Genomic DNA, 16274 nt, shown 5'->3' on the forward strand with positions numbered 1-16274 from the left:
TCTGGGTGACTTTTGGAGAGGTACTGGCAAGTAGATGGAGATCATCAGTGCTAGGAAAAGGAGAGGGTCAAGAGCAGATAAAGCTAGGGTGTGGAGCTGATGAGTCTTATCGGGGAAGTATAGAGCACGTTTGGGAAGGAGGGAAGGCAGATTCCTGTTGTGTAACCTAGCTTCCTTCCCCAAACCCCACCCAACCTGTGATCCCTCCAGATGCCCATCCAGGGAGGACTTCCCCCTGATTGAGACAGAGGATGAGGCTTACCTCCGGCGTATCAAGAGTAAGTCCAGGGGAGTTTGGGGGAGAATGGATGCATGTATATGTATGGCTGAGTCCCTTAGCTGTCCACTTGAAACTATCACAGCATTGTTAATCGGCTAAACTCCAATACCAAATAAAAAGTTTAATAAAAAAAATTACATGACGTTTTCAAAAAACAAACAAAAAACAGTAAGTCTACCCACAGAGCTTGTTTAAATAATTTATCAATATGATATATCCACACAGGGGAATACTATCTTAAAAGTGAGGTGGCTGTATGAGGGCCGATGTAGATCCACAACCAAAACATTTAGTTAAGTGAGAAGAGCAAGGTTTAAAACACTGTGAAGTATATGCTGTCACTAGTGTGAAAATATTAGGGATAGATATGTGCCATGCATTTTGTGTATATGTGTGCCTTATCTCTAGGAGGATATTATACTGTGGGAAGGGAAACTAGGAATAACAGGATTAAGATACTGACTTTTCTACCATAGATCTGTATGTTAATTGGGGGTATGATCCAACTGCTATACAAAAAAATCAACAAAACCCAGTTGGTCACATGAGGTAGATTATTTCTCTCCACATAACAGTCCAGAAGTGGGAAGTGCAGGGCGGTAGTGCAACTGTGCCCTCTTGGTCATGAAGATTCCCCATCTCTGTGTCCACATCTCCCCTCCAGCTTCCGCTCTCACATCTGCATCCCAGTTAGCAAGGAGGGGTCGAGGACAAGGAGAGTTTATACTCATTTCTTTTAAGGCTGGATCAGGAAGACATTCCCATCTATTGGTCAGAATTTAGTCACGTGGCAACGTCTTAACTGCTAGGCAGGTTGGGAAATGGTGCGTAGCTGGGCGGCCATACGCCCAGATGAAACTCGCACACCTTCTCTGATTAAAGGAAAGTGGGGAGACGGAAACTGGTGGGCAGCCTCCTGTTCCCGCCACACATTGTTTTACTTTCGTTTTGAAAACAACTGTGCATGTGTTACTCCCTCCCCCCACAAAAGTTCTTTTCTTTTGCATAAATGCCAAAAAAAACCCAAAATGCAGTCCTGCCGCTCTGCCCATACCTGGCTCCTCGTCCCTGGGGCTGCCCCTCCACTACTAGTGGCTCTTCTGGGTGTTCACCTGTTTCTCATCCACAGTGGAGCTGCAGCAGAAAGACCGGGCACTGGTGGAGCTGCTGCAGGAGAAGGTTGGGCTGTTTGCCGAGATGACCCACTTCCAGGTGGAAGAGGATGGCGGCAGCGGGGTGCCCCTGCCCACCCTGCCCAGGGGCCTCTTCCGCTCTGAGTCCCTTGAGTCCCCTCGTGGCGAGCGGCTACTGCAGGACGCCATCCGTGAGGGTGAGGGAGCTTCTGGGGAAGAATCTGGACTCACCTCTTCACCATCACACAATAGGGACACGTGGCTAGACAAGGGGGATGTCTATGCCATAGTCCGTAACTCCCCCGAGTGCCTGTTGGGTGCTGGATGCCAGGAATGGCGGGGGAAGATGGCCCTTGCTGCTATTTGCCACCTCTCATCCTGCATGTCCTTGCATATCCTGCACACCCCTGGGCACTTTAATGACCTTTTCCTCGTATGTGGTGGTGTCACTGAGACCCCATTACCTGTGCAGGGGGCATTTCCCTAGATGCCTGCATGTCCTGTGAACTGAGTGAATGGCAGCCCCTCCCACCCCCTGCAGAATTCCGTCCCTTCTGTCCTCACCTCTTCTTCTTTCTACACAGTGGAGGGCCTGAAAGACCTGCTGGTAGGGCCTGGAGTGGAGCTGCTCTTGACACCCCGGGAACCATCCTTGCCCATGGAATCAGATAGCGGTGGTAACACAAGTCCTGGAGTCACTGCCAGTGAGTGTCAGGGTAGGGGACCACGGCAGCAGGTGGGAGGAGTTAAAGATAATGGGGTGATACCAAGGTCTGAGTGGTGTCAGGGTGCTGGGGGAGCAAGGCCGGTGCATCATTTTCCCCTTCTCAATAGACGGTGAGGCCAGAACCTTCAATGGATCCATTGAGCTCTGCAGAGCCGACTCAGACTCCAGCCAGAAGGTGGGTTTTGGGAGGTGTCAAGACTTAGCTAGAGGGTGGGAAATGGACTGCTGGCCTATAGACCCTTGACACAGAGCTATCAGGGACAGGCACCAGGGACTTGTGTGTCTGCTGATGCCCCATCCTTGTCCATTTCTGCAGGATCGAAATGGAAATCAGCTGAGATCTCCCCAGGAGGTGAGATGGGCTTGCGATGGTATGGGAGACTGAAAGAGGGGTTACTCTTGGATGAGAAACTGGAGACCAGTTTGGAGTGGGGGGTTGCTGTATACACCTCAAAATACCTGCAGTCTTATTGTCCCCACACCCACACTTATTCAACTTCTGGTCAGTTCTCCCATCCTGAAGCTTGGACTCTTTCCCCCTCTCTCCTCTGTCCTTAGGAAGCGTTGCAGAGATTGGTCAATCTCTACGGACTTCTGCATGGCCTACAGGTCAGTGAGGGCAGGGGCTCCAATGGGAATGGGAGGGGCCAGGCCAGAGCTGCCCACTTAGCTAGGGCAGAACCATCCTAATAGGCCTGTCTAAGCCTTCCTCTGATTCGAGCTCTATGGGACTCACAACCTGGACCCTGGGGAGTGAGGGATAGAAGAAATGGGATTCTGATACACCCCTTCATCTCCATTCCACCCCCAGGCGGCTGTGGCCCAGCAAGACACTTTGATGGAAGCCCGGTTCCCTGAGGGTCCCGAGCGGCGGGAGAAGCTGACCAGAGCCAATTCCCGGGATGGGGAGGCTGGCAGAGCTGGGAGTGTCCCTGCAGCTCCTGAAAAGCAGGCTACGGAACTGGCGTTGCTGCAGCGGCAACATGCGCTATTGCAGGAGGAACTGCGGCGCTGCCGACGGCTCGGTGAGGAGCGTGCGACTGAGGCCGGCAGCCTGGAAGCCCGGCTCCGGGAGAGCGAGCAGGCCCGTGCCCTGCTGGAGCGGGAGGCCGAGGAGGCTCGCAGGCAGCTGGCCGCCTTGGGCCACACGGAACCCCCACTCTTGGCTGAGGCCCCTTGGGCCCGCCGGCCTCTGGATCCGCGGCGTCGGAGCCTCCCTGCTGGTGATGCCCTGTACTTGAGTTTCACACCCCCACAGGTAAGGACGCCTGAAGTAGTGAACTAACCTGGGGTGGACATCAGGGTCCAGGAGAGAATCTGAGAGGCCAAATGAAATCAGGAATTAGACTTGAAGGATATTAGGATACTGATGGGAGGGCTGAACAATTTCGATAGGTGCAGAAAGAAATCAGCAGTGGTAGATGTACTGAGAGTCAAGTTTTCACACTGCTCATTCCCGGACCTCTTGCTTTTTCCGCCTGCTGTCCATAGCCCAGCCGAGGCCACGACCGCCTGGATTTGCCTGTGACTATTCGCTCCGTCCATCGACCCTTTGAGGATCGAGAGAGGCAGGAGCTGGGCAGCCCTGACGAGCGGCTGCAAGATAGCAGTGACCCTGACACCGGCAGTGAGGAGGAGGGTAGCAGCCGTCTGTCTCCACCCCATAGTCCACGAGGTGAGGTCCTGGCCAAGACATGGCTTAGAAATGGGGTGCAACCTGGGTACAGACCTTTGGGCTGTAGTTTCCAAATGGAGCCTGCATCGTAAAGCACAGGAACGTTTAGGATGGTCCCTAACCAACCACTGAGGTCCACAGTCACTCTTGGGACGGACCCAGAGTGCAGGAAGCAAGGACAGGAAGTCTTGCCTCCCGGTAAACAGGTAGTGGATCTCTCAGAAGCAGAAAACGTAGGGGCCTCTGCTCCAGTAGGTCCATGATTCCCAACCTTTTCAAGCAGAAATACATTTTCACAGTGAAAAAGTGTCAAAGACCTCCAAGTTCTTATAGTTGGCTCAGGAAATACAGAATAACCCGAAGCTACTGTAACTTCATATAATACTCATCTTAAAATATTTTGTATCTTATTAACCATATTGTATCTCCATATATTTAGCAAGATACCAAGGTATGGATCCATTATTTTGTGGACAGTTTTCCCATCACCCAGGGATTATAGACCTCTGCCATCCCTCCCAGCTCTCTGAGCTGCTCAGCCCACAGACAGAGAGGCATCCATGTAGGGGTTCAGCTGATCATAGGAGCCTCTGTTCACTCACTGACTTTGCCCCTTCCTCCTTCAGATTTCACCCGAATGCAGGACATCCCGGAAGAGACTGAGAGCCGAGATGGGGAACCTGTAGCTTCCGAGAGCTAAGGGGGCCCCTCCCCCCACCCGGTGTCCCCTGAAGAACATTACTGAGGGAGGCAAACCTTGGGGACTCCAATCTGCCAATGATGAGTGAACATTTGAAAGAACTGCTTACTGTCCTTGCCAGCTCTTGGTATCCTTGGATACCTGGGGCCCATTTAGGAAGCTGGGGGAATTAGGCCACAGTGCCCCCTGGTGGCATCTAGAAGCTACACTGCGATGCCAATTTTTCATGCCTTCTTCCCTCTACTTTAGGAAAATTTATTTATTTATTGTTTATTAGTTATGGAGGGAGAGGGGAGATTTAGAGGACCAGGGACATGGGAACCAAGCCATAGGGATCAGGGGGCCTTGTCCTTTAACACTACTGGGGTTTATTCAGGCTTAACCATGCAGCTGCTGGGTTCTAGCCCTGACACCCCTCCTGAGCAAAACCCATCTTTGAGGAGAGGCTGCAGCCATAAGACCCTGCTGCCCCTTCAGGAAGGGCTGTGGTCAGGGCCATGTCCCTCTCCCCTTCCCCTCAACCTCTTACTGCTGTTCTCCCTTCTCTCTGTCTTCTTTGGAAACCCCAGGGACTTAACCTGGCTTCCTAGAGTTGATGGAATAGAGGTTGAGGTGGCCATAATGGTTTGTTGGGTGGTGAGGGGAAAAACTCACAGGGACCAGAATGGTTTTTTTTGTTGTTGTTGTTTTCTTTTTTTTGTACCAAAGCCAACTGCACGTGTTTTATATTTTTAAGAGAAGATTGTAGGCAATTAGAAATTGCAGCCTTCTATCTCTAAATCTCTGAAGAACTTGAGGGATGGGGGGAGCATTGACTTCTCCACTCATCCATAGTGATGGGGGGCCCCATTCTGACCTCTTCCCCAGTCATTTGGAAAAACAGTTCTAGGGTGAGTTGGGAAATCTCTCCAAACCCTGACCTCACCCCCCACCTCAGCAACCATGACCTGAAACTTCAGTGTGAATTTGGGGGATTTTTCAATGGATCCCCCCTGCCCAGTGGCCACCAGCCCCAGCCAGTTTTCTGCCAATTTGATTATTTTTAAAAAAGGAACAAAAAGGAAAGTGGGGGGGGGGATAAAGCAGGGAAAATTAAAGTCCTGGAACCCCAGGAAGTGCTGTCTGTTAATATCTGCGAGTTCTGAGGATGCGGGTGATGAGGACAGCCAGGGAGGGCCCTGTGTTCCTCCGAAAGGAGCCTCTTCCTCTCCCAGGAGGGGCGACTACCTCCCTGAGGACACAGGGCACTAACAGAAGAAACTGGTGCCAACCTGTTTTTGTTGTCGTCTGTGACACTCACAAATACAAGGATAAAAATGAAGGGGCACTTAGGTTCCAGTGGCTCTTGGGGGGTTCCAATATTAAAAAAACCTGTTTTCATCTCATTTGCATGCCGTGCTCAGAATTACATCAGCCTCTTGCCCCCTTCCCTCCCCTTCTGCACAGTTGCAGTTCCCCTTAGCATCTCCCCTCAGATTCAGCCCTCACTCTGCCCTTGTTCTTCACAATGTCAGAACCCTGGGGTAAACTCTTTAAGACAGTTCCCCTCTCCCCTCATAGGAGCTGCTCATTTGCCCTTTGCATTTTGAGAGGCAGTGAGCGATTAGGTAGGTTTCAGTTCTTATTTTTGGTTAACTTTTTGCTTCCTGTTTCTGGTTAATAGCCTGCTCTGGGGCTATGGGGGAGGGGAGCTAAGAGAGTCTGCCGCTGCTGCTGCTAAGTCGCTTCAGTTGTGTCCGACTCTGTGCGACCCCACAGACGGCAGCCCACCAGGCTCTGCCGTCCCTGGGATTCTCCAGGCAAGAATACTGGAGTGGGTTGCCATTTCCTTCTCCAGTGCATGAAAGGGAAAAGTGAAAGTGAAGTCGCTCAGTTGTGTCGCACTCTTAGCGACCCCGTGGACTGTAGCCTACCAGGCTCCTCCATCCATGGGATTTTCCAAGCGAGAGTACTGGAGTGGGGTGCCATTGTAAATGCTGGCAGAGTGCATAGACCTCCGTTGGAGCCCATGGAGTAAGATGAGCAGAATGGGGCTCACAACCTCAGCTGGAAAGAGGAATTGAAATCACATGGGGTGTGGGTAGGCTTAGGGGAGCGGCCAGCACCCTCCACTCCTGTAATTCTCATCTTTTGGCATCTGGCCTTGACAAGGTGCTTTCTCATCTATCAGAGAATCTGTGAGGTAAAAATTGTTCTCATTTTATAGACAAGGAAACCTGGCTGCAGAGGGTTGCCAGGCCAGGAGAGCAGCCAGGGAAGGGCCAGTCCTAGCTGCAGTCCCCCACTTCCCCTCCTGAGTTTCTCTGCCGAAACACACCAGACCGCCAAGTTTCCAACACACTGGCCCATGGTTCAGCAGCTGGGACCCAGCGCTGTAAAGGCAGAGCAGGGGAATGTTAGCATCCAAAGACCACCAGAAAGGGAAGGCAGGCTCCTCCAGGGTTCTCACAGGTCCAGTGAAGGATGCTGGTCGGAAGGAAACAGGAGCCTGGAGACACAGAGCCCAGAGCTTGAGTTCGGAGAAGCTCACAGCTCACAGGACAGCTTTGCTGTCCCTCCTGCTATCCTTGGACTGAAACCCCCTCCTCATCCTCGATCCCAAAACATGACACGAATTTCTCTGACATGGCAGTTCTTCTGAGATTAGTCCCCATGTCACATCTCTCACCATTCTGTCAGTTGTCCCCTCTCTGTTCCCATTTTTGGGAACAGTCTCACTCTGTCGCTCCTGTTGGCAGTTTCAGAGCTGTCAGGCTTGTGCTCCAGAGCCCAGCCTGCCACAGTAGTGCCTCCTTTCCATTGCACCGTCCCCTCCATCTCCCATCCCTAAGGGTGGGTCTGCATGCATTCATTCACCTCTGACTTGGACCTGTTTAAACTTTGTCAATATTTACCTCTGGGTCCCATAAAACCCATAAAGCACTGATGCCCCCAGAGGAGCCAATATCCGGAGCCTCAACAGGGCCATTGGAGGAGCTGCAGGGGGTGGGTGGGAAGAGGGGCACTTGAGCGGGGGAGGATTTTCCATCCTGAATTGGCTTGGGAACAGATCTGGAGTTTTGATACCAGTTTAAACATTATCAAAGAGAGGAAATTAAACATCAAGAGGCTAATTAAATCTCTTTAGCATGGCTTAATATGTTGTGAATTAGGTGACTCTAGAGCCTCTTCTGTTCAGCAACTGGATGGAGCTGGTGCAGGAGGGAGGTGCCCCTTCCAGAGGTAGCTCCGTGCACTTGGGAGGCGCTGTGCCCAGCTATTGTCCTGGGATCTTGAGGGGCCAGGGTCCTCCTGGGTTACAAGACCTGTTAGAACGTGGGATGGGGCAATGGCAGTGGAAACTCCACTCCATTTTCCCTCTGCCACCTCCCTCCTTTCCAAGGGCTGCTCCCAACCTCGAAAGTCCCTTCTGATGGCTGACTGTTATCTTTGCTGCAAATCTATGGATATATGGATATAGAAACCAAAGGGGAACCCCTCCCTTTAGTGCACACCTTTAATAGGGGCCACCCCCTCACTCGTTTCCTTTTGTGACTTTAATTTCACTCCAGAACTTGTAAAAATTTCAGAAAAGACCTTTATGGTTTCCAGTCCCTGTCTCCCAGTCACCCCGCTTATTTCCTCCTTTTTCTTATCTCTGTTTCCATTTTACATGGGGTGTGTGTGCATGCCAAGTCACTTCAGTCATGTCCAGTTCTTTGTGACCCTATGGACTAGCCCACCAGGCTCCTCTGTCCATGGGATTCTCCAGGCAAGGATACTGGAGTGGGTGGCCATGCCCTCCTCCACAGGACCTTCCCGACGCAGAGATCAAACTCATATTTCTCAAGTCTCCTGCTTTGGCAGGCGGGTTCTTTACCGCTAGTACCACCTGGTAAGCCCACGTGGAGTGTAAGAATAGCTATTCCAGTCACCATTAAATCCTTAACAGCCCAACTTAAGTTGAGAAAACAGGTACAGAGAAGTATTTAACTTACTGAGGTCCCTCAGCTGGTTAGTGTCAGACCTAGGAGGTGAATCCAGGTGTTCTGACACCTGAGTTGATGCTCTGAGCTAAGAACGTGGGACAGGAGGAAGACTAGCACCTCTTTTTCTGCACTTTCATCCTGGTACCCAGGTGGTGCAGTGGTGAAGAATCCACAGTTTTGATCCCTGGATCGGGGAGATCCCCTGGAGAAGAAAGTGGCTACCCATTCCAGAATTATTGCTTGGGAAATCCCACAAACAGAGGAGCCTGGTGGGCTACAGTCCATGGGATCGCAGAGTTGGACACAACTGAGCGCAGCACATCCGCACCTTCAGCCTCCTCTTCTCCCAACCCCTTTCTGAATCTCACCTCCCTATGCCCACCCATGTCCTTGGCTTGTCCTTATCTTCACTTTTTCCTCCAAATCTTGATTTAAGGAGAGAGAAGGTACTCCCAGCCAGCAGCAGAGGTTTGCACTCCAGGCTTGGCTGGAGATAGGGATCCGGCAAGATCCTGCAGACAGCAGGGGGAACTACATCTTTTGCCTCGGAGGTGTCTGTGGGCACCAAGTTTCTATGGGTGCTACTGAGATGGTGAGAAGGTAGAGATGGCCAAGGGAGGAGGGCATGTTCGGCCTCAGCACCAGAGAAGGACAAGGGTACACCCCATTTGAGGTGAGGGAGGGAAGATGGAGAAGATAGAGGGAGATAGTCTAGAACCCATAGGGAAATTTTCCTGGGAATTCTCACAGAAGGCAGAAAAGGGGCAAAGAATCCTTTTGGCCTCACTGACCTGGAGGTGGAACTGAGATGAAAGGTGCAGACACTTTGTGGATAATCCAGAGGTTTATTCTTAGATTCCCATTGCCACGTGAAGACTTTGGCTTGGTCGTACCCAGCCCAGACCTGGGTCCTGGCCGCCTGCCTTTCCCCACAGCCAGAGCTGGGGATCAAAGATCAGACTTTCCTTGAGGGCATTGCATCAAGGCAGAGAGGCCAACCTCTCTTTCCCTAGGATGCGTGGATCCTGCACTTGGCAGATAACCAGAAAGAGGAGGGGGTTTAACTTGCCCCCTTCACCCAGGTGTCCCTTTGTCCAGGTTGGTGGGCATGGTAGAAAGGCCACCCTCCTGAGGGGTGCTCTCTGTCCACCCCCTGCCCATTTCCTTTAGGGCCACCTGTTCCACCCAGCCCTGACCCTGGGGCCACAGCCTTGCTCGCAGGTCCCTGAAGGTGTCTGCCAGGGCCCTCCGGGGCTCCCGCCTGAGAAGGCAGTACAGCACGGGGTTGAGGCAGCTGTTGGTGTGCGCCAGGCAGGTGGTGACGGGAAAGACATAGGTGTGGACGGTGTAGAAAGTGCTGTCCCAGGGCTCCAGGTCAAACTTCACCAGGACACCCCAGAGAGTGACCACATGGTTGGGGAACCAGCAGAGGAAGAAGGAGGCCAGAAGGATGCAGACGGACTGGGCCACGCCCCTGCTGTCCCGCCGCCTCCGCCGCCGCAGGAAGGCCAGCAGCAGCAGGTAGCTGGTGGTGATGATGCCCAGTGGCACCGTAAAGGCCAGGACCACCCTCTGCAGCTGGTAGGCCCCTAGCCAATACCTGCTGGGGAAACGCAGCAGGCACAGGCGCACGCCACTCACCTCGCCCTCGGCCCCAAAAACAGCTGTGGGCACTGTCACCAGAGCAGCTGCCACCCACATGGCCAGGGTGGCCACCCGGGCCCAGAAGAGCGAGAGGTGGGTGCCTGGCCCCGCAGCCATGGCCACCACCCAGTACCGGGCGACACTCAATGCTGTGATGAGGAAGATGCTGGCGTAGATGTTGAGGACGGTGGCCGTTAGGACTATCTTGCAGAGGGCACTTCCGAAGGGCCAGTGGAAGTCCAGTGCTGACTCGGCTGCCCAGAAGGGGAGGGTGAGTGCCAGCCCCAGGTCTGCCAGAGCCAGGTTGAAGACGAAAGTGTCAGAAGGTGGGCAAGGGGCTCGCCGAGCACAGTTACCCAGCACCCACAGCACGGCCAAATTTCCCAGCAAGCCGACAGCTCCCACAAGCCCATAGGCCAGGGCAACTGAGACCCTCAGGGCTAGGAATCCAACAGGCATCACGGCATCATCAGCACTCAGCACGCTGCCTCCAGAGGCGTTGACCCAGAAAGCGGGCAGGGGGGTAGAGGTATTGGGCGTGGGCATTGCAGGGCATCCAACGTCAGTGGTGCTGGGTGGAGGGGCCAGCGAGTGTCTACCAGACTGGCAGGGCGCACCTAAGGCACTCAGCAGGATGCTGTGGATCTGAGCACTTGTCTGCTTCTCTCAGGGCCTCTAGCTGCCTGGAGACCCAGCCCACGCCCACACCTCAGGAGGCGGGCTGTGGACAGACAAGACAGCCTTCCTCTTTGTTGGTTTTGGTGGTGGGTGGGGCAGGTGGGGGAGAAGTGAACGTTGGCACAAATGTGTGCGTGCATGTGTGCATGTGTGTGTCTCTGTGTGTAGAGCCCCATGTGGAAGAGAGGGAAGGGGGAAGGGAGAATGATCCTACTATGGAGGGCAGCCCCACACCTCCACTCCAGGAAGAGGCCATAAATACCCCATCTCAGGGGTAACAGGAACCAAATTGGAGCCCCCTCTCTACTTCTGGTGTTCAGGGGCCCCCTTCTCTGCAGAAAGTGCTCCCTTGGGGCCCAGAGGAAGGGGCCTGGGAGCGTGCACAGAGGCAGAGAATCAGAATAGTATCTGAAAGAGGAGAGGTTCTGGAGTCCCAGGGCTCTCCCTGCTCGCTGTGTGACTGTGGGTGAATTACTTTACTCACCTGAGCCTCAGTTTCCTTGCTTAAAATTTTCTGATAAAAGTCTCTGCTTTACAGAATGGTGTGACAAAATGAGATAACACCTGTGAAAAAGCCCTTTGTACATGGCTATTTGCATGAATGTGAATGAATATTATTTCAAAGGAAAAGTTGGGGGCATCTGTGGCAGGAGGGAGCAAGTTACTCCCTTCTTATAATGAGCAGCTATGATCATTGTGCCTGGGGAACAATGCCAACTAAAACAGGTTGGAATTCACTGCAGCAGCCAGTGACCTTGAGGTTAAGGGCAGGGAGGAAAAGGGGAGAGGAAGTCACAGCTTCCTGTTCCCTCCCTACTGCAGCCTCTGAGGACCTGAGCAGGCCTGGGGCATGCCCTCAGTTCTCTTCCTGCTAAGAAGTCCTGCTAACCTCTTTCACTCCCACGGCCATTTCCCCCTTCCCTGCTCTAATCTGTGGAGGCAGAGGTTAGCAGTAACCCCCACTGTCTCCTCCAACCCCCAAACCCCATTTCAGAGCTGTGGATGCTGAGATATACCCTCACCATGCCTCATCCTGTCTCCCCATGATCTCAGTGCTAAACGGGGTGAGTGCTTCTGTGGGCCCTCCCCTTTTGTGCCTGTGTCCTTACCTGGTGTAGAATTTGCTGTGATAGGGGTGAGGGGTAGGAAGAATGAGGCTTTTTCAAAAATATTCAACCACCTTCTTGCCCTCTGCCCATTAATTAAGATGTTTGACATTCAGTTCCCTTGAGTAATGGGGGAGGAGAGGGACCCTTTCAGGATAATCAGCAGTGGGGTTTGATGAACCCTGAACCCAGGGGTGAAAGAGATTCAGAATGGGTGCCCAGATGTTTGGGTTCTCTGGCAAGGGATGGGTGTGAAGAGGGTGCCCAGCCCAAGTTCAGGTGAGCCCCAGGGGCTGCCTCCCAGCCTCAGGGACTGCCCCTGTGTGACTTTGTGTTAATTACTCCCTCCCTCACCTTGCTGATCTGGCAGCTACTATGTCTTTCAATGCGTGGGACCTATTGTCCCTCGACTTGGAAAACAGAAGCTGGGTCAGTTTCAGGGCTCTGCTTTCCATTTGAAATATCTGGTCCTCTGATCATTTCTTTTTTTTTAACTTTATGTGTTTCTAATCTAAATCCTTTCCCTTGGTCTGAGACTAGCAACACTCCCTTGTGGTTATATAGAGAGGTGGTGCCACCAACTGACTGAGTTTAAGAACTTCCCTTTGGGCCCTTTCATTTTAGTATCTTGTTGGTTCACTCCTTGATCCATCCACTCATTCACTAATCACAGCATTTCTTGAACACTTATTAAGAAACGCCAGGCATTGTGCTAGATGTTGGGGAGACGAAAACATTACATGATCCCTCTCCTCATGAAATACAGTAAACTCTTTGAGGTGGGTGGGATCTTTTACATCATCTTGTTCAACTCAGAGTGAAAGTGACTTGCCCAAGAGCACCAGGAAGTAGTGTCAGAGTCAGGATTTGAGATAAAATCTTCTGACTGCTAGACTCTAGCTCTTTCCAATACATCACAAAACCCTTTGGGCATTTCTTTCCACCTCTAATCTCTTCCCTTTCTAGAGTGCCAGACCCTGCCCCTGGGAAGCCCCAAGGAAAACAGCAGCGGGATATGCACAGAGGGATAGTGACAACTCCACTTTCAGTGGTTGTCACCCACAACTGCTGAGAGAGGAGGAGGAACTGGATTCAGTAAAAATGATTTTTCCATCTCTCATGTTCATATTACTCTCCAGAGCCATTCTTTTCCAGCCCCCTTTTCAATCTCAGAATCCAAGGACCTGCAGTGGCGGATCACAGAGTCTCCCTTCCATAAAACGGACTTATAACATCTGGGCCTTCCCCTTAGTCACCTGAATGCCCTCCCCTTGTGCAGTCCACGTGTCTTTTCAACCCCACATCCCTGTTCCGCACTCCAAAGCCTAGGAAAGAGGAACTGGGGGGGAAGGAGGACAGGACTGTGTTATCCCTCCACAGAGCATAAAGAGAATGGATCTTTGCCCACAAAACATAAAGAGAAGGAATCTTTGCATCTGTATTTATGGTGGAGACAGAGACTTAGCGACTGAACTAAAGCAAACAGAGACTAGCTGCTTGGAGGACTGCCAAGTGGCAGAAGTAGGAGTGTGCGTTCTAAGTCGCTTCAGTCACGTCCGATGCTGCAACCCTATGTGTGGACTGTAGCCTGCCAAGCTCCTCTGTCCATGGGATTTTCCAGGCAAGGATACTGAAGTGGGTTGCCATGCCCTCCTCTGGGGCATCTTCCCAACCCAGGGATTGAACCCATGGCTCTTATGTCTCCTGTATTGGCAAGTGGGTTCTTTACCAAACTTCTGAACCAATCTCTGTCGCTCTCTCTCAACTTTTTTTTTTTTCCCCAAGGCAAAGAATTATTTTTTCTCTCAACTTTGTATTTTGGCATAGCTTTATATTTACAGAAAAATTACAAAAGCAGAGATGGTGATCCATCTCTTGTTTTCCACATTAAGATGAAGCTGCTAGAGCATCAAAAATAAAAAATAAAAATCTTAGAGATAAATCTGACAAGAGATGACAGTACTGGTATATTGAAAACTACAAATGACTGCTAAGAGAAATTTAGATTTTAATAAATGGATAGAGAGGCATACTGTGTTCATGAGTTTGAAGACTCAATAATAAGTTGTCAATTCTCCTCATAATGGGTCTGTAGAGTCAATGCAATTCTAGTCAAAATTCTAGCAGCTTTTTGCAAAGAGAAACTGACAAGTTGATTCTAAAATTCATGTGGAAAAGCAAATAGCCAAATGGTTTTGTAAAAGAGCCAAAACAATTTAGTAAGAAGATAATAAAGTTGGAGTACTCATGTACTCAATTCCAAGATAAAGCTGCAGTAGTCAAGGCAACGTGGTATCAGCAAAAGGTTGTATCAGACATACAAATCCATGGAATTGAGAGTCTTGAAATAGGCCCACCTGTTTACAGTCAACTGATTTTTGGCAAAAGTGCAAAGGCAAGTCACTGAAGAACAATAGCCTTTTCAACGAATGGTTCTATAACAACTGAATATTCACATTAAAAAGTGTGCATGAGAGAACTTCGATCCCTTCCTCGCACCATGCACAAAGATTAACTCAAAAATGGATCATAGATCTAAATATAAAACCTAAAATGCCAAAACTTCTAAAAGAAAACAAAGGAGAAATTTTTATGACCTTGGGTTAGGCAAAAAGTTCTTAGATACAACATCAAAAGCACAGTCTGTAACTGCAAAAAGTGAATAATTGGGCTTCATTGAAATGAAGAACTCTGCTCTTGGTTTTTTTTTTTTTTTTCAGTTTATTTTTTATTGAAATATACTTTATTTAAAATCAGAGGTTTTTTTTTTCTTTTGTCGCTTTTGAATTTGTTACAATGTTGCTTCTGTCTTAGCTCCCTGACCAGAGATTGAATTTGCACTCCCTGCATTGGAAGGCGAAGTCTTAACCACTGGACAGCCAGGGAAGTGCCCTCTTGAAGTATACTTTATTTGCGATGTTGTGTTAGTTTCTGGTGTACAGCAAAGTGATTCAGTTATATATAACATCTATATCCTTTTTCATATTCTCTTGCATATGGTTTATTACAGGATATTGAATATAGTTCCCTATGCTACACAGTAGAACCTTGTTGTTTATCCATTCTATATAGAATAGTTTGCATCTGCTAATTCCAAACTGCCAATCTATCCCTCCCCCAACCCCTTCCCCCTTGGCAACCACAAGCCTAGGACTTCTGGTCTTTGAAAAATACTGTTAAGAGAATGAACAGGTAAACCACAGACTAAGAGAAAACATTTGCAGATTACAGAATTTATAAAGAGACATATCTAGAATATCTAAAGAATTCTCAAAATTTGATAATAAGAAAACCACCTTATTTTTTTAAAGGGGTAAAGGATTTGAACAGATAGTTCATCAAAAAAGATACAGGGATAGCAAATAAACACATGAAAAGACACTCAACATCATTAGCCCCCCAGGGAAGTGAAAAATACAGCCACAGTGAGAATAGTACTATTTTCTGATTAGAATGTCTCAAATGAAAAAAATAAAAAAATAAAAAAAACTGACCATACCAACTGCTGGTGAAGAAGTAGGGTACCAAAACTTTCATACATTGCTGATAGGAATGTAAAATGGTATAATCACTTTGTAAAGCAATTTGGCACTTTCTAAAAGGTTAAACATCACCTCATATGTCCTAGTCATTCTCTTCCTAGGCATTTACTCAAGAAAAATGAAAGTACATATTCACATGAAGCCATGTACACCAGTGTTCACAGCAACTTTATTTGAAGTAGCTTAAAATAGGAAAGAACTCAAGTGGATAATCTAATTTTCCATGAGGTAAATGAATAAATAAACTGTGGTATTTTCATACAGTGGAATGCTACTCAACAATGAAAAGGAAGGGATTACTGCTGTGGAATGGTACAACAGCAACCGTGGAGGAAAGAGCCCTGATGACTGCCAGGCCATGGTCGTCCCTTCCCATTTGCTTCACAGAAACACCTGTTCTTCCTCCCACTTGTCAGCTTTCAAGGTTCATCTACAGTGCAGCCAAGTCCTGCCTGCCTAGCCTCCAATCCTAGCAGTGTGCTCCTCTGAAACAGGACAGCCTCATTGCTAACTCCATTTTTTCTGGACCAGGTTCACTCTAGAGCACCCCACACTGGGTGTCCCAGGCTGTGGCTCTGAGAATCCTAGCCTTTCTGTCTTCTAAGGCTCCCCACCTGAAAGGTAGGTTTCCATTTTAGATGACAGGTATTCGGACACGACTGACGTGACTTAGCAGCAGCAGCAGCAGCATTCATCTTCCTGAGAAAGAAATGGGGCAGATACTTCCACATGCATGTAGATGACCAGAGGCTCTTCTGGGGACTACTGTTCTAAAACCCCCCAAAAGTTTAAGTTTTCAGTAATGGACATGCGTCTTAAGT

General features: G+C 49.8%; 2 protein-coding genes across 18 annotated transcripts in view; one reads left to right on the top strand and one right to left on the bottom strand.

Annotated features, from left to right (window-relative positions):
* Positions 1–5900, top strand: part of ARHGEF2 (Rho/Rac guanine nucleotide exchange factor 2) — a 51802-nt gene extending 45902 nt beyond the window's left edge. For 12 of the 17 annotated variants that reach the window (XM_081494206.1, XM_081494212.1, XM_081494208.1 and 9 more), the window contains 9 exons: positions 211–278; positions 1410–1610; positions 1998–2117; positions 2248–2315; positions 2457–2492; positions 2699–2749; positions 2952–3398; positions 3632–3815; positions 4442–5900. In XM_081494206.1, coding sequence (XP_081350332.1) covers positions 211–278; positions 1410–1610; positions 1998–2117; positions 2248–2315; positions 2457–2492; positions 2699–2749; positions 2952–3398; positions 3632–3815; positions 4442–4515 — 1249 coding nt within the window. In that variant the 3' untranslated portion in view covers positions 4516–5900. Of the gene's footprint in view, positions 1–210; positions 279–1409; positions 1611–1997; positions 2118–2247; positions 2316–2456; positions 2493–2698; positions 2754–2951; positions 3399–3631; positions 3816–4441 lie in introns of all 17 variants that reach the window. The other 5 variants (XR_014054917.1, XR_014054919.1, XR_014054921.1 and 2 more) reach the window with 1 other exon arrangement.
* Positions 5901–9314: 3414 nt separating this feature from the next.
* RXFP4 (relaxin family peptide/INSL5 receptor 4) lies at positions 9315–14886 on the bottom strand. Its single transcript, XM_081494438.1, has one exon. It carries the CDS (start codon positions 10671–10673, stop codon positions 9558–9560), a length of 1116 nt encoding a protein of 371 aa, XP_081350564.1. The 5' UTR covers positions 10674–14886; the 3' UTR covers positions 9315–9557.
* Between the last annotated feature and the right edge of the window lie 1388 nt (positions 14887–16274).

The sequence above is a fragment of the Giraffa tippelskirchi genome, chromosome 5 (assembly GCF_054371585.1).
Source record: "Giraffa tippelskirchi isolate mGirTip1 chromosome 5, T2T-mGirTip1v1.2.pri, whole genome shotgun sequence".
Classification (NCBI taxonomy): domain Eukaryota; kingdom Metazoa; phylum Chordata; class Mammalia; order Artiodactyla; family Giraffidae; genus Giraffa; species Giraffa tippelskirchi.